General features: G+C 39.1%; 1 protein-coding gene across 1 annotated transcript in view; it reads left to right on the forward strand.

The window, feature by feature from the left end:
* Positions 1 to 23,052, forward strand: part of STPG2 (sperm tail PG-rich repeat containing 2) — a 575,709-nt gene that overhangs the window by 74,839 nt on the left and 477,818 nt on the right. Inside the window, exons 6-7 of the mRNA XM_083179066.1 lie at positions 19,724 to 19,839; positions 22,895 to 23,006. Coding sequence (XP_083035192.1) covers positions 19,724 to 19,839; positions 22,895 to 23,006 — 228 coding nt within the window. The remainder of the gene's footprint in view (positions 1 to 19,723; positions 19,840 to 22,894; positions 23,007 to 23,052) is intronic.

Genomic DNA, 23,052 nt, shown 5'->3' on the forward strand with positions numbered 1-23,052 from the left:
CACAATTATGTTTTTCCTTGAAATGTAAGGAAACATTATGCAATTCATGGCCTTTTTTTATGTTTCTAGTATGTTCAGACAGGCGGTCTTTAAGGTGTCTACCCGTCCGTCCGACATACTGTTGGCCGCAGTGACATTCTAACAGATATATCACATTCTTAGAATTGCATGTAATAAACTCATTAATGGAGAAATTTTCATTATTAGCATTAGATTTATATTCCATAATTTTCGGTGCAGTTTTACATGCTTTACACATTTGGCACATGCCACAACGATAAAAACCCTTCGATAATACACGGGTAGTGCGTTTAGGTACTGTTTGGGCACTTCTAACTAAAATATTAGTAAGGTTGTCAGCCCTGCGGTATGTGAATCTTGGTCTGGATCCCACAAAATCTTGTAATAGGGGATCTCTAGTGAGAACACCCCAATGTTTCTTGATCAGTCTTTCAAGTTGTGTGTGTTGGGAAGTGTACTTGGTTATAAATCTCACTTCCCGACTCTCTGGCTTAAATGTTTTATTAGTGTGGGTAGGAATAGTAGCATGATTTTTATTATACGCTTCACATACCCAGGACTGATTATACCCCTTTTGGAGGAAATTCTCTCTCATTTCCTCTGCCTGGACTTCGTAATCACTGGTATTTGTGCAATTCCTTCTCAGCCTATAAAATTGGCTGGAAGGAATACTTTTAATCCAGTTAGTGTGGTGATTACTTTCACTACTTATGTACGAACAACAGTCCGTGGGTTTTGTGTAATTTTTGGTGCAAATTTTCAATTCCTCAATAAAAATGGTAAGATCAAGAAAGTTAACAGTAGTAGGACTTATACTGTAGGTCAGTTCTATATTCTGATCGTTATTATTTAAATAAGAACAAAACTTCTCTAGGGTGTGTGGACCCCCCCTCCAGACGAACAGGAGATCGTCTATATAACGAACCCATAGCACCAGGCTGGCACTCCATGGGTGGTCGGACCAAACTTGTTGATCCTCCCACCTAGCCATGAATAAATTAGCATAACTGGGTGCCAGCCTGGTGCCCATAGCAGTTCCTGCCGTCTGGAGGTAAAAGTCACCCTCATACCAAAAAAAATTATTTTTTAAAATCATTGAAATACCCTCTAAAATAAATTCTTTTTCTTTTTCCTCTATTTTAGCTTTGGTAAGATGGTGATCTGTGGCTGCGATCCCATGGTGGTGTTGGATTATGGTGTATAGAGCTCTTACGTCAGCTGTAACGAGTAAGTCACCATCCTCCCACACCACTTCTGACAATTTTTGGATAACGGCCGCTGTATCTTTTGTATAGGACTTAGTGTTTTTAACCAGAGGTTGGATCTTAGAATCTATATAATGAGATAAATTTGAGGTAATGGATCCCACCCCTGCCACTATAGGGCGTCCGGGGGGATTTACTGTGCTTTTATGCACTTTTGGCAAGATATATATAACAGGCATAGCGGGGTGTTCTATGTTAAGATATTTTGCCTCTTCTTCCGTGATATTACCCTGAGTCAGATATAGATTGATAAAGACATCCATTTTCTTTTGGACTAGGGCGGTGGGGTCTCCTCTCAATTTTTTATAAGTTTGTTTGTCAGCTAGTTGACTAGCAATTTCCTTATGATAATCTATTTTATTGAGGATAACTACCCCACCGCCCTTATCCGCTGGTTTAATCACTATATCTTCGTTGTTTTTTAACGTTTTTATGGCTTTTCTTTGACCTAGTGTTAGATTATTTCTCTCTCTGCTTTTAAAGGACATTTTATTTAAGTCCTCTTTTACAAGATTTTCAAAGACATCCACAAAGCTGCCCCGTTTGTGGCGCGGATAAAACTTGGATTTACGTCTAAATACATTAATTTCACCCATTGGAACTTGATCTATTTCTTTATTGTTTTCAACAAAAAATCTTTTTAACGCTAACTTTCTAACAAATCTTTGAAGATCTGTAAATACCTCAAATTTGTCGATGGAGTTAGACGGGGAGAACTTAAGTCCCTTTTCAAGGAGATCTTTCTCATCTCCTGTTAGTATGTAATTACTGAGATTATAAATTTTGGACAGACTTTTACTTTGGTTCTCAATGTTGTTCACAATGGGAGTTTCTATGTTAGCTTCAGATTGTGCCGGATGAGTTTCGCTGGATTCTTGTCTTTTTAATTTATTCCTTTTGTTTTTAGACATTCCTAGTTTACATCCTGCTCTCTTCCCCCTTTTGGTAACTCGGGGTTTTATGTATGGTAATTTCTTTGGGGGCGCTTTTCTAAAAAATAGTCTCTATTTGTGTCCTTATTCCGCCATTGTTTTCTATGGGTTTTAATTTCCGGTGGGTCATACCATTGATCTTCCTCATATTCATCTGAATTTTGGTGGACAGGTACAGGTTCATAACTATTATTATATCCCCTTTCTCTCCATAGAGGTTGGAGGGTATCCCTATAGTTCTTTCTGGGATGAGATTTAAATCTTTTTTTTGGGGGTATTACGGTCATCTCTCTCAGTGCCACCATTTTTTATTTCCTCAATGTTTCTATTTCCCCTCCTAATTTGGGGGGTATTGGACCCAGAACTGTTGATGTTAATAAATTTTCTGGGAGGATTTTTCTTTTTATTGTGGGTACTGGGTGGTATTTCTTTATTTATCATAGAGGTTTGTTTATCTTCTTTGTCATTAAATTTATCTCTCTTATCCCTGTTGTATTTTTTCTGTTTTTTACTTCTTAACTCCCTTTCATTTTTTTCAATTTTAAAGGTAATCCGTTTCTCTAATTCTTTAAATTCCTCAGAGTTTTTGAATGGTTGTGCTAGACTGTACAATACTTCAATTTCTTGCTCCGTTATTTTAAGGGTTTTTTGTTTTTGTTGTACAATATGTTCCATAAGGGAAAACGAGCAAGAATCTAGAATTTTTTGCCATTCTATTTTAAAGTCCTCAGACTCTATTAGGAAGGAGGGAATTTTATCAATTTTTAATCCCCTAGGAATGAGTTTCTCTTTTAGATACCTCTCAAGGGTATCTATTTCCCACCAGGTTTTACCTTCGGAAATGAGCAGTTTTTCTATTTTAAACATAATGCTGTCTACACTTTCATCACCCACAGAAGCCTCGCTTTCCTCTCTATCAAAGAGGGTGCGTATGCATTCTTCTCTGGTTTTTCGGTGAGAAAACATATGTGCACAGATTAATTACAACACACTCGTGTAGAGAGCACAATAAATCCTGCTGCTAGGTACACACAAATGGCGTAATGAAGTGTACTGGAAAGAAAAAAGGTATGTGTGTACTAAGCGCTGGATAATTAATTGCAGCTGGTCTCTTGTAGTGGGTTTACGCCTAAAACCCAAATACAATGAACAAACAAGAAAAAGAGAACAAGTGACCAGCGCTATACAGATATTCAATGAAGTATATCTTTCCTGGAGTGAATTTCTGTTTTCTGCAGAGATAAATCTTCCTGATGTCACTTGGAAATGAACTTACAATAGCGTTCAGCTCACGCGTGCCCGTAAAAGTTTCTTTGTAACACCTTCATACAAACAGGAAAGTCGACATGCACTGATAAAACGACATGGAGTTGACTTACATGAGGATTCAGTCTCGCGTACACCTCAAGGTATCTTTGCCTTAATTAGATCACCGCGGACACCCAGGAACAGGTAACAACGTAGGTTTATTCACAGATTCACAGGTTGAGGGATCCACAGCATACACAGACACAGAACAGAAAAAGAAATCCCAACGGAGGCGATACAGATGGATGGAACGTCGGCGGCGGCTTCCTCCGTGCAGTACGGTTAGCTGCAGACAAACCGGGTCGGAGGTCCAGAGGTAGTGGGTAACGCCGTGCTGATGAATTCCACTGTTGCTGCCGGATGGGATGAACGAAGTGGACGGCTTGATCAACGCGTTTCGGATAGTCTACGCTATCCTTTTTCAAGATCTGCCGCTATGTTCACAGGGGGCTGTTTTTATAGCGCACCTGTGTAGGTCACGTGATTCTTGTACAGCCAATGGTTTGGAACCTGTGTCCGGCTAATAACTGCTAGTATCATTCTAGCTAAAATACCATGCTGTACAATATGCATTCATTTAATTACACTCAGTGACAATGGTTAAAAAGTATTAAAAATTATTAAAATACATTTATGCAAAAAATATACACGAAAATACAAAAATACAAAAATACAAAAAGCGTATAAAATTACATATAAAAATGGAAAAAATATGTATTGCACTTATTTGGATAGCAGCATGTAAATTGCACACTAACTGGCTAACAACTCATTTTTTAGCCGGACATTTGAGGGAAAAACGGGAGAAAGAGAAAATGAAGTTAGTAATATATTCCCCCAAACATATAGGTTTATATCAGCCATTTGTATTCGTAATCCACATTTAATCCATGTGGAACCATGGTATTAAGTGTGAATATACACTTCATTTCTAACTTGGCTAAGCGTTCTTCTAAGTCATTCCTTCTCCAACTGGACTTGCAAATTTTAATTCCACAGAAAGACTTGAGTCCTCTAATGTCACAATTATGTTTTTCCTTGAAATGTAAGGAAACATTATGCAATTCATGGCCTTTTTTTATGTTTCTAGTATGTTCAGACAGGCGGTCTTTAAGGTGTCTACCCGTCCGTCCGACATACTGTTGGCCGCAGTGACATTCTAACAGATATATCACATTCTTAGAATTGCATGTAATAAACTCATGAGTTTATTACATGCAATTCTAAGAATGTGATATATCTGTTAGAATGTCACTGCGGCCAACAGTATGTCGGACGGACGGGTAGACACCTTAAAGACCGCCTGTCTGAACATACTAGAAACATAAAAAAAGGCCATGAATTGCATAATGTTTCCTTACATTTCAAGGAAAAACATAATTGTGACATTAGAGGACTCAAGTCTTTCTGTGGAATTAAAATTTGCAAGTCCAGTTGGAGAAGGAATGACTTAGAAGAACGCTTAGCCAAGTTAGAAATGATGTGTATATTCACACTTAATACCATGGTTCCACATGGATTAAATGTGGATTACGAATACAAATGGCTGATATAAACCTATATGTTTGGGGGAATATATTACTAACTTCATTTTCTCTTTCTCCCGTTTTTCCCTCAAATGTCCGGCTAAAAAATGAGTTGTTAGCCAGTTAGTGTGCAATTTACATGCTGCTATCCAAATAAGTGCAATACATATTTTTTCCATTTTTATATGTAATTTTATACGCTTTTTGTATTTTTGTATTTTTGTATTTTCGTGTATATTTTTTGCATAAATGTATTTTAATAATTTTTAATACTTTTTAACCATTGTCACTGAGTGTAATTAAATGAATGCATATTGTACAGCATGGTATTTTAGCTAGAATGATACTAGCAGTTATTAGCCGGACACAGGTTCCAAACCATTGGCTGTACAAGAATCACGTGACCTACACAGGTGCGCTATAAAAACAGCCCCCTGTGAACATAGCGGCAGATCTTGAAAAAGGATAGCGTAGACTATCCGAAACGCGTTGATCAAGCCGTCCACTTCGTTCATCCCATCCGGCAGCAACAGTGGAATTCATCAGCACGGCGTTACCCACTACCTCTGGACCTCCGACCTGGTTTGTCTGCAGCTAACCGTACTGCACGGAGGAAGCCGCCGCCGACGTTCCATCCATCTGTATCGCCTCCGTTGGGATTTCTTTTTCTGTTCTGTGTCTGTGTATGCTGTGGATCCCTCAACCTGTGAATCTGTGAATAAACCTACGTTGTTACCTGTTCCTGGGTGTCCGCGGTGATCTAATTAAGGCAAAGATACCTTGAGGTGTACGCGAGACTGAATCCTCATGTAAGTCAACTCCATGTCGTTTTATCAGTGCATGTCGACTTTCCTGTTTGTATGAAGGTGTTACAAAGAAACTTTTACGGGCACGCGTGAGCTGAACGCTATTGTAAGTTCATTTCCAAGTGACATCAGGAAGATTTATCTCTGCAGAAAACAGAAATTCACTCCAGGAAAGATATACTTCATTGAATATCTGTATAGCGCTGGTCACTTGTTCTCTTTTTCTTGTTTGTTCATTGTATTTGGGTTTTAGGCGTAAACCCACTACAAGAGACCAGCTGCAATTAATTATCCAGCGCTTAGTACACACATACCTTTTTTCTTTCCAGTACACTTCATTACGCCATTTGTGTGTACCTAGCAGCAGGATTTATTGTGCTCTCTACACGAGTGTGTTGTAATTAATCTGTGCACATATGTTTTCTCACCGAAAAACCAGAGAAGAATGCATACGCACCCTCTTTGATAGAGAGGAAAGCGAGGCTTCTGTGGGTGATGAAAGTGTAGACAGCATTATGTTTAAAATAGAAAAACTGCTCATTTCCGAAGGTAAAACCTGGTGGGAAATAGCTACCCTTGAGAGGTATCTAAAAGAGAAACTCATTCCTAGGGGATTAAAAATTGATAAAATTCCCTCCTTCCTAATAGAGTCTGAGGACTTTAAAATAGAATGGCAAAAAATTCTAGATTCTTGCTCGTTTTCCCTTATGGAACATATTGTACAACAAAAACAAAAAACCCTTAAAATAACGGAGCAAGAAATTGAAGTATTGTACAGTCTAGCACAACCATTCAAAAACTCTGAGGAATTTAAAGAATTAGAGAAACGGATTACCTTTAAAATTGAAAAAAATGAAAGGGAGTTAAGAAGTAAAAAACAGAAAAAATACAACAGGGATAAGAGAGATAAATTTAATGACAAAGAAGATAAACAAACCTCTATGATAAATAAAGAAATACCACCCAGTACCCACAATAAAAAGAAAAATCCTCCCAGAAAATTTATTAACATCAACAGTTCTGGGTCCAATACCCCCCAAATTAGGAGGGGAAATAGAAACATTGAGGAAATAAAAAATGGTGGCACTGAGAGAGATGACCGTAATACCCCCCAAAAAAATAGATTTAAATCTCATCCCAGAAAGAACTATAGGGATACCCTCCAACCTCTATGGAGAGAAAGGGGATATAATAATAGTTATGAACCTGTACCTGTCCACCAAAATTCAGATGAATATGAGGAAGATCAATGGTATGACCCACCGGAAATTAAAACCCATAGAAAACAATGGCGGAATAAGGACACAAATAGAGACTATTTTTTAGAAAAGCGCCCCCAAAGAAATTACCATACATAAAACCCCGAGTTACCAAAAGGGGGAAGAGAGCAGGATGTAAACTAGGAATGTCTAAAAACAAAAGGAATAAATTAAAAAGACAAGAATCCAGCGAAACTCATCCGGCACAATCTGAAGCTAACATAGAAACTCCCATTGTGAACAACATTGAGAACCAAAGTAAAAGTCTGTCCAAAATTTATAATCTCAGTAATTACATACTAACAGGAGATGAGAAAGATCTCCTTGAAAAGGGACTTAAGTTCTCCCCGTCTAACTCCATCGACAAATTTGAGGTATTTACAGATCTTCAAAGATTTGTTAGAAAGTTAGCGTTAAAAAGATTTTTTGTTGAAAACAATAAAGAAATAGATCAAGTTCCAATGGGTGAAATTAATGTATTTAGACGTAAATCCAAGTTTTATCCGCGCCACAAACGGGGCAGCTTTGTGGATGTCTTTGAAAATCTTGTAAAAGAGGACTTAAATAAAATGTCCTTTAAAAGCAGAGAGAGAAATAATCTAACACTAGGTCAAAGAAAAGCCATAAAAACGTTAAAAAACAACGAAGATATAGTGATTAAACCAGCGGATAAGGGCGGTGGGGTAGTTATCCTCAATAAAATAGATTATCATAAGGAAATTGCTAGTCAACTAGCTGACAAACAAACTTATAAAAAATTGAGAGGAGACCCCACCGCCCTAGTCCAAAAGAAAATGGATGTCTTTATCAATCTATATCTGACTCAGGGTAATATCACGGAAGAAGAGGCAAAATATCTTAACATAGAACACCCCGCTATGCCTGTTATATATATCTTGCCAAAAGTGCATAAAAGCACAGTAAATCCCCCCGGACGCCCTATAGTGGCAGGGGTGGGATCCATTACCTCAAATTTATCTCATTATATAGATTCTAAGATCCAACCTCTGGTTAAAAACACTAAGTCCTATACAAAAGATACAGCGGCCGTTATCCAAAAATTGTCAGAAGTGGTGTGGGAGGATGGTGACTTACTCGTTACAGCTGACGTAAGAGCTCTATACACCATAATCCAACACCACCATGGGATCGCAGCCACAGATCACCATCTTACCAAAGCTAAAATAGAGGAAAAAGAAAAAGAATTTATTTTAGAGGGTATTTCAATGATTTTAAAAAATAATTTTTTTTGGTATGAGGGTGACTTTTACCTCCAGACGGCAGGAACTGCTATGGGCACCAGGCTGGCACCCAGTTATGCTAATTTATTCATGGCTAGGTGGGAGGATCAACAAGTTTGGTCCGACCACCCATGGAGTGCCAGCCTGGTGCTATGGGTTCGTTATATAGACGATCTCCTGTTCGTCTGGAGGGGGGGTCCACACACCCTAGAGAAGTTTTGTTCTTATTTAAATAATAACGATCAGAATATAGAACTGACCTACAGTATAAGTCCTACTACTGTTAACTTTCTTGATCTTACCATTTTTATTGAGGAATTGAAAATTTGCACCAAAAATTACACAAAACCCACGGACTGTTGTTCGTACATAAGTAGTGAAAGTAATCACCACACTAACTGGATTAAAAGTATTCCTTCCAGCCAATTTTATAGGCTGAGAAGGAATTGCACAAATACCAGTGATTACGAAGTCCAGGCAGAGGAAATGAGAGAGAATTTCCTCCAAAAGGGGTATAATCAGTCCTGGGTATGTGAAGCGTATAATAAAAATCATGCTACTATTCCTACCCACACTAATAAAACATTTAAGCCAGAGAGTCGGGAAGTGAGATTTATAACCAAGTACACTTCCCAACACACACAACTTGAAAGACTGATCAAGAAACATTGGGGTGTTCTCACTAGAGATCCCCTATTACAAGATTTTGTGGGATCCAGACCAAGATTCACATACCGCAGGGCTGACAACCTTACTAATATTTTAGTTAGAAGTGCCCAAACAGTACCTAAACGCACTACCCGTGTATTATCGAAGGGTTTTTATCGTTGTGGCATGTGCCAAATGTGTAAAGCATGTAAAACTGCACCGAAAATTATGGAATATAAATCTAATGCTAATAATGAAAATTTCTCCATTAATGAGTTTATTACATGCAATTCTAAGAATGTGATATATCTGTTAGAATGTCACTGCGGCCAACAGTATGTCGGACGGACGGGTAGACACCTTAAAGACCGCCTGTCTGAACATACTAGAAACATAAAAAAAGGCCATGAATTGCATAATGTTTCCTTACATTTCAAGGAAAAACATAATTGTGACATTAGAGGACTCAAGTCTTTCTGTGGAATTAAAATTTGCAAGTCCAGTTGGAGAAGGAATGACTTAGAAGAACGCTTAGCCAAGTTAGAAATGAAGTGTATATTCACACTTAATACCATGGTTCCACATGGATTAAATGTGGATTACGAATACAAATGGCTGATATAAACCTATATGTTTGGGGGAATATATTACTAACTTCATTTTCTCTTTCTCCCGTTTTTCCCTCAAATGTCCGGCTAAAAAATGAGTTGTTAGCCAGTTAGTGTGCAATTTACATGCTGCTATCCAAATAAGTGCAATACATATTTTTTCCATTTTTATATGTAATTTTATACGCTTTTTGTATTTTTGTATTTTTGTATTTTCGTGTATATTTTTTGCATAAATGTATTTTAATAATTTTTAATACTTTTTAACCATTGTCACTGAGTGTAATTAAATGAATGCATATTGTACAGCATGGTATTTTAGCTAGAATGATACTAGCAGTTATTAGCCGGACACAGGTTCCAAACCATTGGCTGTACAAGAATCACGTGACCTACACAGGTGCGCTATAAAAACAGCCCCCTGTGAACATAGCGGCAGATCTTGAAAAAGGATAGCGTAGACTATCCGAAACGCGTTGATCAAGCCGTCCACTTCGTTCATCCCATCCGGCAGCAACAGTGGAATTCATCAGCACGGCGTTACCCACTACCTCTGGACCTCCGACCCGGTTTGTCTGCAGCTAACCGTACTGCACGGAGGAAGCCGCCGCCGACGTTCCATCCATCTGTATCGCCTCCGTTGGGATTTCTTTTTCTGTTCTGTGTCTGTGTATGCTGTGGATCCCTCAACCTGTGAATCTGTGAATAAACCTACGTTGTTACCTGTTCCTGGGTGTCCGCGGTGATCTAATTAAGGCAAAGATACCTTGAGGTGTACGCGAGACTGAATCCTCATGTAAGTCAACTCCATGTCGTTTTATCAGTGCATGTCGACTTTCCTGTTTGTATGAAGGTGTTACAAAGAAACTTTTACGGGCACGCGTGAGCTGAACGCTATTGTAAGTTCATTTCCAAGTGACATCAGGAAGATTTATCTCTGCAGAAAACAGAAATTCACTCCAGGAAAGATATACTTCATTGAATATCTGTATAGCGCTGGTCACTTGTTCTCTTTTTCTTGTTTGTTCATTGTATTTGGGTTTTAGGCGTAAACCCACTACAAGAGACCAGCTGCAATTAATTATCCAGCGCTTAGTACACACATACCTTTTTTCTTTCCAATGCCCTTTCACATTGTTTGGCCTGTTAGATTCTTTTGCACTTTGGGGCATAATTTGCATTAAGGGTGGCGTTATGTGGCCCGCATTATTGTTTCCATGTCTATGTGAGATAGGTCATACATTTTGAGCTCGCAGGGGGGCGCCAAATACCCTAGCACCCGCCCTGGTTGTGACATATGGGGGGGGGGGGGGGAGATGGCGGGGAAGAGAGTTCCACCACCTCACCAGGACCACTTTAAGCACTGGTTACAGGACCCCAGCAAGTTACCACAGAAGGTCATCACATGTGTGAGCAGCAGACAGCGCATACATGGCAGCATTGTGGAGGCACAACATGATGGGAAGAGTCTAAAATAACAGACAATTCAGCAGACTTTTCGGAGTCCTTAAATTACTGACTAGAGAAGTCATCAGCCTGGTGGTCAGCAACATGGAGTCGCGACCCCATGCTGAGAAGATCAGGCCCCACTTTGGCGTCAGGACCCACAGTTTGAGAACCGCTGTTATAGAGTCTGCTAATAATACATCTACCTAGAAACTAAAAACAGTCCTATCAGACTGTATATAAAAACGCCATGCTGTAAAATCAAGCATTTCATTCACAGAATTTTCTAAATGGTACAAACATTTGCTGAATCAAATGATTTTGATTTTGACAATCATACACATGTCAGTTCTTGCCAGTCAAACAGAGTGCAGATTGATCTTCTGTAACCCTATGTGTTTCATCTTTATGACTTCATCAGAGGTAAATAAGACATTACTGGTCCTAAGATAATAGGTTACATCATAAAAACACAGATAGGATTCAACATTGGAATCGTAATCCTGGTATTAGTTTTAGTAGAAATGATTTTGAACGGCTATATATATATATATATATATATATATATATATATATATATAGTCTGTTGCCTCCTGTGCCTCTGGTGTCTTGTCTTGAGGAAGGGCACTGCGTTGCCCGAAACGTCGACATACTGACTGATGACATGATGACGTAAGTTATGTTATTTTTTCAAAGAAAAGTCTGGTGAGTTCTCCTTTTTTCTACAAACTATATTGGTAGCCCTGGACTGTGTTGCATGGACCTGGAGCCTGGGATTGATACCCCAGCATGTGTCAATAAGTGGATTGTGAGTGCCATTTGCCTACAAGTATATATATATATATATATATATATATATATATATATATATATACACACTGTATATATCCAATGCATTTACATACTTTTGTGAACTAAAGATAATTCCACAGGATTTTGATAATAGACTCTCTTCATGTAAGATTAAACAGTGTAATTTTCTAAGCAAGATGTGAAATTGCTTTCTGCTGCTAGTTTCGACACTGACATATGAGGTAGCGTTGGAAGCACACTGTGAACTACCTGTGTGTAGCCATATTAGAAAGCAGTCCATTAGTGCCTAAATGAATGCACTCCAAGACTTTTAATTCTTTGCTGAATCTATTTCCATATTTAATTGTAAAAAGTCAGAGCAAAAAGTTACAAAGCACCTCTTCATCCATTTTGTTGTCACCGGGAGTGGCGATTAGTAATTCTTCTTAGAGTTATATTACAATGTTCACTTAAAATAATGTAGATCCTTGCTGAGTTTGCTTCAATTAAGCCATATTTTATTTGGTAATGACTAACCAAGCTGACAGTGACCTTGAAGTGGATATTGTCAACACTTCTTGGCACAAAGTATGCAGTGATTTAGAGTTATTAATAGAGCATCAATTTTCTTCTGTCCATGTCAGTATTTTTAAAAGGCTATTTAATTCAATTACAAATGTGATTTTCTTTTACCTGAGTAATACTTATTTCTTTGGCTTCTCAGTTAAGTAGTAGTCAATGTATATTATTTTAATGCAGTGACTTCAACCATACTATGATGACATAGATTTTATTTAATGTCTTCACTTACAAAGGAATAGGCTCCCTTCAAAGCACTTATGAAGGGGAAATATGTTTGAACTTCTGTTCGTATAATTACAATAAATGTGCATGGACACTATGCACCGATCAATATAAGCTATAAGTAGGTAAGATCTTGTAATTGGGGCAACTGATAATGTATAAGAAAAGACTAAGCAGTTTCATTTATTTTAAACCAAATGATTATAACATCGGTAACTGGAAATATGTCTTGTTTTGTCATTGGCTTCAATCATCTAGATGTTTTTATTTAGTACACACGTACTCTGGCACACACACACACACACACACACACACATATATATATATATACGTAAATAAATTGTAATTTATTTATTTATTATGTGAATTTCATCACTGCAGTTTTCCTGAACCATTCTTACAACAGATATTATAGGATATAGCATACTTAGTACCGATGCCTGTCTTGTATAACAGCATCAATTAATATGTAAATTAGATGAGCAATGATTTGGCTCATGAATCTCTAGCCTTTACATATTTAACAAGCAAAGTATGTCACTAATACAGTGGATATTAGAAATGGTCTATAAAATATTATGGAAATAAGTATCCATGCCATATCTTTATATCTCACGCAGCTTTGCAGGGACTCTTTGGTCATTCAGAACAATGAGGCCGATTGAGTCCAATTCGTTAAGTACAATATCATATATATCATATACATATATATATCTATGCCCTATGAGGAAGGTGATTTGACACCGAAACGGCCCGTCAGGGCTAAGCCTGTGGAATTGAAGTGATTAGCTGTTTCATGCTACTGCCACGGATGTGCTGAGTATAATGAATTCTTATACCTTGCTTCAATAAATCGTTTTTATCTGCATGTTATATGCTTTGGTGTGCTGGACCTGTCTGTCCTTGGATTGGATCTGTCTGACTAAGGACTGATACACAATATTGATTGATTGTCCCTGCACCCAGACTGGTATCCCTACCTGGAGTGTGCGTATCCTCTCTACGCCCCATATATATATCTATATATACTATTGGGAAGAAAGGGCACTCAGGGTCTTTTGCAGGGTGAGAAACAGGGACTGTTTATTCAGTCATAAGAACGGACGTTCTTATGACTGAATAAACAGTCCCTGTTTCTCACCCTGCAAAAGACCCTGAGTGCCCTTTCTTCCCAATAGTATCTACTAGGGGCTGAAAGGTCCCTATTGTTGGCACCGGGGCACATCAACAACTCTTTGGCTACTTTTAAGCCCTGCTGTGCCGGATTCATCCTTTGTTTATATCTATATATATGTATATAGATATTGCGGGTTGCGGCCTGGCACTCTCCAGTAAACGACAGCTGCCCCGATGCCCTCAATTGGGAATGGATGATAGGCATAATTAGAGAAATAAACAAACTGACGTTTCGGAGCTCGCGCTCCTTTATCAAAGTGTATATGTCTCACCTATACACTTTGATAAAGGAGCGCAAGCTCTGAAACATCAGTTTGTTTATTTCTCTAATACACTTTTAAAAAAGACCTCCGAGTGCCGCTATTCATTACGCCTATCATTATATATATATATATATATATATATATATATATATATATACTTCCAGATGATCTGGCACAGCCACTGAAACAAACTTTCGGACGGGTGCCTGCACAGCAACGCTTGCTTGTATACTCCAACAGATGCGCTAGCACTCCAGTCACTTGAAACAAATTTTCTTTATTGTAGCAATCAATGGCAACGTTTCAATACAATGAAGTATTATCGTCAGGCTACTGATACATAATGGCAGCGTGCTTAAATAGCACAAACACCCCGCCCCACTGCCGGCGCACACACCCTGCAGTGAGACGACCTCAGATGACGTCACGATCTCCACGTAACTACACATGAAAATTACAAAGTAATGAAAAACACCTAAAAAAGAATTACGAACTACACAAAACATATAACATGAGACACAGTGACTATATGCATTAAACATATACAAAATTCAATATAAATCTAGACTACAAGCAATTATCAATGAAGTAAAATATTCAAGCCCATACTCTCATTTAACCCCTTAGGGGCAACGGTTCCCAATCTTATTATCCATCTAGACTCACATTGCAGGAGTTGTAAACCCCGATCCCCTCCTCGCAATGAGGGTGCTATGTGGTCTATCATCCTGTACTTAATTGCTGACATATTATGCTTTGCCTCTAAGAAATGGCGAGCTACAGGTTGCTCACTCACCCCTTTTCTCCACGCAATAGTTATGGCAGAACGGTGGGCCGTCATCCTCTCTTTAAACGATCTTTCCGTTTTACCTATGTAGCTCAAGCCACACGGGCATAAAATTTGATATACTACATATTTTGTATTACAAGATAAGGTGTGTCTAATAGGAATGGCTTTACCTGTCTGTGGGTGGGGAAATGTGGATCCTGGTATCATGTACCGGCATGTAGTACAAGGACACCGTACACAACCCAGCTTCTTGCTGTTATCTTGAATGGGGGTATAGGTTTTTACCAAATAATCCCTGAGGTTGGGAGGACGTTTGAAACAAGGCATCAAACGTGTGGCATCCAATTTTAACTCGGGATCTGTTCGAATCATGGGCCACAATTTTTTGGCTGATCCCACAATTTTGTGGGATCAGCCAAAAAATTGTGGCCCATGATTCGAACAGATCCCGAGTTAAAATTGGATGCCACACGTTTGATGCCTTGTTTCAAACGTCCTCCCAACCTCAGGGATTATTTGGTAAAAACCTATACCCCCATTCAAGATAACAGCAAGAAGCTGGGTTGTGTACGGTGTCCTTGTACTACATGCCGGTACATGATACCAGGATCCACATTTCCCCACCCACAGACAGGTAAAGCCATTCCTATTAGACACACCTTATCTTGTAATACAAAATATGTAGTATATCAAATTTTATGCCCGTGTGGCTTGAGCTACATAGGTAAAACGGAAAGATCGTTTAAAGAGAGGATGACGGCCCACCGTTCTGCCATAACTATTGCGTGGAGAAAAGGGGTGAGTGAGCAACCTGTAGCTCGCCATTTCTTAGAGGCAAAGCATAATATGTCAGCAATTAAGTACAGGATGATAGACCACATAGCACCCTCATTGCGAGGAGGGGATCGGGGTTTACAACTCCTGCAATGTGAGTCTAGATGGATAATAAGATTGGGAACCGTTGCCCCTAAGGGGTTAAATGAGAGTATGGGCTTGAATATTTTACTTCATTGATAATTGCTTGTAGTCTAGATTTATATTGAATTTTGTATATGTTTAATGCATATAGTCACTGTGTCTCATGTTATATGTTTTGTGTAGTTCGTAATTCTTTTTTAGGTGTTTTTCATTACTTTGTAATTTTCATGTGTAGTTACGTGGAGATCGTGACGTCATCTGAGGTCGTCTCACTGCAGGGTGTGTGCGCCGGCAGTGGGGCGGGGTGTTTGTGCTATTTAAGCACGCTGCCATTATGTATCAGTAGCCTGACGATAATACTTCATTGTATTGAAACATTGCCATTGATTGCTACAATAAAGAAAATTTGTTTCAAGTGACTGGAGTGCTAGCGCATCTGTTGGAGTATATATATATATATATATATATATATATATATATTCCCTTAGTGGCAAAAAATGCATCCTGTTTTGATTTAAATTCATTAACAGTAGTTGCTGTAATCAGCCCCAACGGCAATGAGTGCCAGAATTTTACTACACCTCTTCTTCATTCAGTTCGGAATTTCTTTTCCTCGAGCCTCACACAATCTAGTGTCTGATTGTGTGTCTCCGAAACACTGCCATCTGTTGGCAGCAAGTGAAGCTACATCTCTTTCTCTCTCATACATGCACAAACACAGAGGCAATCACAAGGTAGAAGACTAGCGTTCAAAGTATATATATATATATATATATATATATATATATATATATATATATATACAGATATACAGATGGAGCAGCTCTCATTTGAGCTGCTCCTGGCAATTCTATCACCATTCACCACCCGTCTCCAGCCACCAGATGGGGATGCGTGAGCGAGTGAGACGCTCGCTCGTTCCTGTCAGATGAAGCTGCTTTTTTCCAGCCTGCGCCAGCACAGGACAGCTGCTCCATCTATATATATATAAATATGTCTTGATGAAAGGGTTTACACCCTGAAACGTTGGCTATAAGACGCTTGTACTGTGTTTGTTTATATCTGAGTGACATCTGCCGTTTTGGATATATTTGCATCATTGCATGGGCACCAGAGTCAGCTATTAATTTTGAGCAGAGTGTCTGACTTTTTGGACATTATATATATATATATATATATATATATATATATATATATATATATATATATATATATATATATATATATATATGAGAGAAAGAGAGAGAGAGAGATATTTAGAATGCGAGGACGTCATTTCTCATTAAACCTTTTTAGTTGTAGTCGACATTTTTGAGTCGACACCGGACCATTAAAATCTGGGGTCGATGAGTTAAAAACCACCTTTTTAGTGTAGTCTATATATTGTCACACTCTTTAAATACTGGCCCATACTAGTTCTATATAGTATATGCACTCCCTATAATGATTTTTCATGTGGCCAATTTTGTTAGCATATACTGGCTTATTGCATATGTGGGTGGTTTATCCCACAAGTGCTTTGTTTACATCACATATATGCTCCTCCTTGTTCCATTTTATTGCTGCCCTGGACGTGTGTCACGTCATTTGACACTAATCGCGTCATTTGACGTCGTATACACGCCCCTTATTGTTGTCCCCGATGAGCATCGCGTCATTTGACGCCAGCCACGTCATCTGACGCTTTACTCATTTCTTGTTGGACCTGGCGCCCGCCGCGTCATATGACAGCGTATACGCGACGCCGCATTAACTTCACGTAGCCTGACGCTACACACAGGTATGCCGCGTCATTTGACGCTTAATACGTCTCACCCTATCATGTCTGCGTGTTACAGACACGCCAGCTACGTTACATACAGGCGCGCCGCGTCATCCGACGTTGATGCCCAATCAGGTCTGCTCATTGTAGTTATGCCGCCCGCGTCATCTGACGCTAGGGGGCTTCTCATTGGATTATGGCTATGCCATCTTCGTTATCTAGAGGAGTGGCTTTATTAAGGCCCTCCACTATCACGCCCACTTATATTCGGCAGCCAATTGCCGTTAGCAGATTAAAAGTGATTGACACTTCTTGGCCCATTTAAACTCATAGAGCGTACGTAGTAGCCACGCCCTCTGACGAAGTCTATACGACGAAACGCGTCAGGGCGTGGCCTACGACGCTCCTACCCTCCTCACAGCTGATGTCTGGATCTTGGTGACCCCTACACGCCTCCCTGCAAGCCAGCATAGCGGTGTTTTCAGTGGATCCCTGTTCCAGCACCTAAGCGTGAGCAGTCTAGCCTCCGGCTACTTTTATATCTTGTGGTACCCAGCCCACAGTGTTTTTACTTATGGTACGAGTTCATATTTGCCTGTACCAGGATCTTTTATTATCCATTAAATACTCTTAAATACTGCACCATGAAGCGCCCTCTCTCTGCCTCTTCCTAGATATATATATATATATATATATATATATATATATATATATATGAGAGAAAGAGAGAGAGAGAGATATTTAGAATGCGAGGACGTCATTTCTCATTAAACTAATTCCTTTTTTGGAATCACCATTAGAGTAAAGCAAATCTTCTATAAGGAAAGACAATGAATTCATCATCTAATTAGATAACTAAGCGCAAGCCTGAACCAGTAACTTACAAAGTGTCTGTTAATACTGGGAGCTAAATCCATTTGGACCTTAATGATGAAATCAATTTCCTAACATCCTCTTCTATTATGGGTGAATTTAGAGATTCCTATTGTGCAGAAGTTGCTTGATTAAGAAGTGATGTTTTCCAAGTGTCGCTTATGAGAGCCAGTATTGAAGTTTTTCTTGGTGAATATAAATGAGTAAAAAAAATCACGAAATAGTTTTAATATTGAAGAGATCCTAAAATTATTTTCACACAAGAATCTGTAATAGCTGGAGACATCTTTTGTTTTTTAAAGACATGGTGGCCGGGAAAGGAGGGGTGGGGTAATTTCAGTTTCCCTGGGCTTCTACGCACCTCTGAAAATTTTAGCCCATGTGTGGCAGATAAGCAGCTACTGCACTTCTAGGCAGCTGAACTCTCCCCTAACTGACAAATTTCCAGGTCTCAGCAAAAGTTATTTCTCTAATCCTATAACAGAGTTTTTTCATGTTGTTATTTCTTAAATGATATAAAAATGTTCTTAAGTGATAAAACAACCTTCCAGTTCATTTGAATATATGCAGAAGCCACATGCATGTGGCACCTGTGGCCTTAACTGCTAGGCCAAAATGGAGAGTGTACCATAGGCCTGCAAGCTCATTCACACCTAATGCTGCTGAGCTTATGAGTGAATAGCTTTACGAGTGTCTTCTCCGCAAAAAAAAAAGTAAAACATTTTCTTTATTGCTACTTTCCGAACAGACAGCTTAATGTCCATGTAACTGGGGGACATAATGTACTGTACAGTAGCGCGGAACTGGATTTAAAGCAGCCTGCATCCATGTGGAAAGTAGATGGGATTCCATTTTTAGTTACTGTGCGTGATCTGTATTCAGTGATCCTGTAGCCCAGCACTCATCTGTAAGGCGCATTACTGTATCTAACATACAGTAAAGTAGTTATTGCGCTATATTACTGTACTGTATTTCATTGGCGACCTCACGCATACGCATTGGTGATTTTCAAAAGTGACATCTGGTGGATGCACATAAGCGTTTACACTCACTGGCAATGCCATACGCCACACTAGCCACATGCTCTGCCAAGCTGATACACACTGCAGCGCACCGTGAATATCGATCCAACCTCATAGGTAGAATAGATGAGCGTGACCACATCTGTGGGTGTATAATGCATGTTTACTGAGTAGTGTACTTTGCATAGAAGTTCTATGGCACATAAAATAAAGAAAGTCTGTAGTAAAGCTTAAAAATCATGTTTTTTCTATTTATCTTTAAGAAAGAGACATATGCAACAATAAAATACAAAGGTGTGCACTTTGGAAAGTACTCAGCTAAGCGCAGTGAATTACAGAACTGGGACGTACCTGGCCCAGGAGAATATGACATAGACCAGTAAGTATGACAGTTTCCTCTATGTATATATATATATTTTTGCTTGCTAGTAACTCTCTTTTAACATGTTACTTATTGTTGTGCTTACTTAATAACAGATCTAAAGCAGTTTGATTTGCTAAAAAGACATTTAAATTGCTATTTATGCACCAGCTTGTAGCACTGGCACATTTTATTGCATTGTGAATTACATTCTAGCATTTAACCGCTATAGTGCAGAAATAGGATCTGTCAAAAACAGTTTTCATATAATGCATAATGGATAATATAGCCTTCATAAAAATAACTGTAGTAAGGGACTAAAGCCAGAAATTGAAGCCAAACTGTGCCCTGGGATCATGTCCTGCTGTTGAAGCCAGAAAATCAGTGAAGATGAGGTTAGCAAGGATTCAGCTACAGAGCAATGGTCATAATCTACAATAGCGTAATGCTAAACTTCTACTCTATCTCATTTCATCTAAAACAAATAATGTACACAAATTGTACAGTTTATCATCCGCATCATGTGTTACTACATAACATTTCTTTGTTATGTGTAATAAGCTTATCAACAGAAAACAAATCCTACAAGACAGTACATAAATGGCATTGCTTCTACTTAGGGATGGCCATCGACCATCGATATTATTGAAATCATTGATGGTTTATAACCAATGTTGAGTAATTTCAGCCAGTGGCCTAACTACAAATGTTGCACCCCCCCCAGCCAAAATACCGTCTGCTGCCGCCCCCCCCCCAATTTGTAGTAGGCTCCCCACTCACCTATTATTATATTATCCATCAGTGAGTGATTTTTAAAGCGTTCTGAACACATTAAGGGAAGCTGGTGGAAAGATGTCAAAATGTTTGAAGAATAATTACTAATAAAGTAAAAAAATAGTAACATTTGAACACACAAGAAATAACTGGTCTAGAAATGTTGTAGGATTTTAAAATGAACTTAATAAATAAAACAGCACTGAGCACATTATAGATATTTATAACCCCGTTCAAGAGATGTTATAGACTAATGACCTGTGACTGAAAGTGGTGCAAACATTAGTCATGCAACCTCAGAGCAAAGCTTACCAGTGCCTTGTGCCAGCTCCACCCAAAAACATGTCACATCATATGAGGGACAGGGGCTACCTGCAGTAGGAAGTGTAGAACTGCCCGGCACCGCCGCCGCTGCAGACAAGACTGACACAATGGGCAGATTGTTGTAGGTGTATCTTGGTGGGCACCAGAAGACTGTCTGCGGTGCACAGTGCTCCCTGTGACAGTAACCGCTCCTGGTGCTTGTGCACCGCTGGAGCCACTCTCCCTGCTTCTGTCGCCTGATGGGCACTGGCGGCGCTTGCCACAGACCCCGCTGGTGCTTGCTCCCCCAAGCAACCACGGGGTCTGCCGCATGGTAGCTATGCCACTGATTTTAGCATTGATGGGGAGAACCAGATGGAATATTTATGGAATTATGGAATATTTTTTCATTCATGTAAGGACACAGAGCTTAGCTCCGTCCCGACACTCGCAAAGCCCAAATACCGAGCTTTGTTTGGCCATTAATGAATAACCCACTGATGGTCATGTGGTAACAAGTGGAAACATTAACACAAAACACATCATAATATTAATTGAAACTATTATAAAATATAATTATGTGCAATATACAACATCATGCCCCATATACTGGAAAAAGTAAGGGTGACAATCAACCTTACTTATTCACATGCTTTGACTAGTTTGTGTATCTAAGTATAATGAAGTTCCCTCATTATATAGTTAATGACAAGCAAAGGTGCAGAGTATAGCCATGGCACCAAGAAAAAGTGGTCTATGGCTACCCACACTGAAGTGTGCCAGTGGAGAAACATGTGGCTTGCATGTAGAGACAGGTTCATGTGAAAAACATATGCGTCTGGGGCAATACCAGACTGGAGCTCAATAGGCCCACCTGGCGAATTCATTGGAAAGGAGAAAATTAAATAGGGTTAAAGAACAGTGCTATAGCCATACGGTGCTGTCCTATGTGCCATACCTTTCTCTGAACATGTGGCACCATCATCACATCAAGAGGGTGGCACCACATCCACCAGCATTGGGATCAATCAATTTAAAAAAAAAAGAAGAAAACAACCTTCATTTAGAAAGAGGAAACTTTGACCAAACAACCTTCTCTGGCTGGGCGTTTTGCCACTGAATGGAGAAAACAAAATGAAGGTTATTTTTGGCTTGCTGTGTTGGTTGCAGAAATGTTTACCTGGACTTCTAAATACCATTATTTTTTTTTGAAAATGTAGCTAGATGTTGCGGAAAAAGTCTCTAAGGCAGGTGTGATAGCAGATTTTGAGTTTTTTTTTAACTGACAACAAAAACTTTATATTGTGTTTGTCTATGGAAGATAAATCACTATCAATTCTTAAAGAACTGGTAGCCCCATCACCTAGGGACCATGCCCAAAAGCCATTCAATTACAGCCACAGCTGATAGGTCTCTTTGCCACAGAATGCCAAGTCTGCAATCTGTTTGGCCCTCATTAATAATGAGCTCCCTTGTCTGTACAAAAGCAAACAACAAAGCGGGTTATTAACCTGCAGAAGCGCACATTGGCCATCTGTGTGTGCATACACACTGGGCGATAAACTGATCAATATCGCTCAGAAGAGCTAAAATGAGCAATATCGCTCATTTTATTGCCCAGTGTGTGTGTGTGTGTGTGTGTGTGTGTGTGTGTGTGTGCGTGGCTTAAAAACAGCAAGCTTGGAGTGGTTTACTTGTATAATTGCAATATAATATGCACCCATTTCAGATATACATCAGAAGTGCATTGAAAGTAAATTGCTCCATTAAATAACTGTGTCACTCTCTCATTCAAATACATTATGTGCCAGTAGCATTTCCAGTAGATCTAAGTGACTGTATCTTTCACTGTAAGTGCAGAAGCCTCCATTAGTGAGAGATTTGGCCCTTCTTACAAAATGTAAACATAGGGGAGGGAAGGCTGTATCTCTAGTTGTTTAGATGTCTGTGCAATCTGAACTGCAGACTCATAAATCTTTCTTTGAACTTTCTAAAGGGAAAGTGCACTGCATTATGAGAATGTCAACTCCAAGAAGGAAGACAAGAAGAAATATGAGCCATTCATTCCACGGTATCACGAAGTAATCTTATTACAGGAAGAGAAGAAGGTAAAGTCAATTTGGCTGTTCATAGTACTTAAATAAAATCATTTAC

The sequence above is a fragment of the Crinia signifera genome, chromosome 1 (assembly GCF_055691185.1).
Source record: "Crinia signifera chromosome 1, ASM5569118v1, whole genome shotgun sequence".
NCBI lineage: Eukaryota > Metazoa > Chordata > Amphibia > Anura > Myobatrachidae > Crinia > Crinia signifera.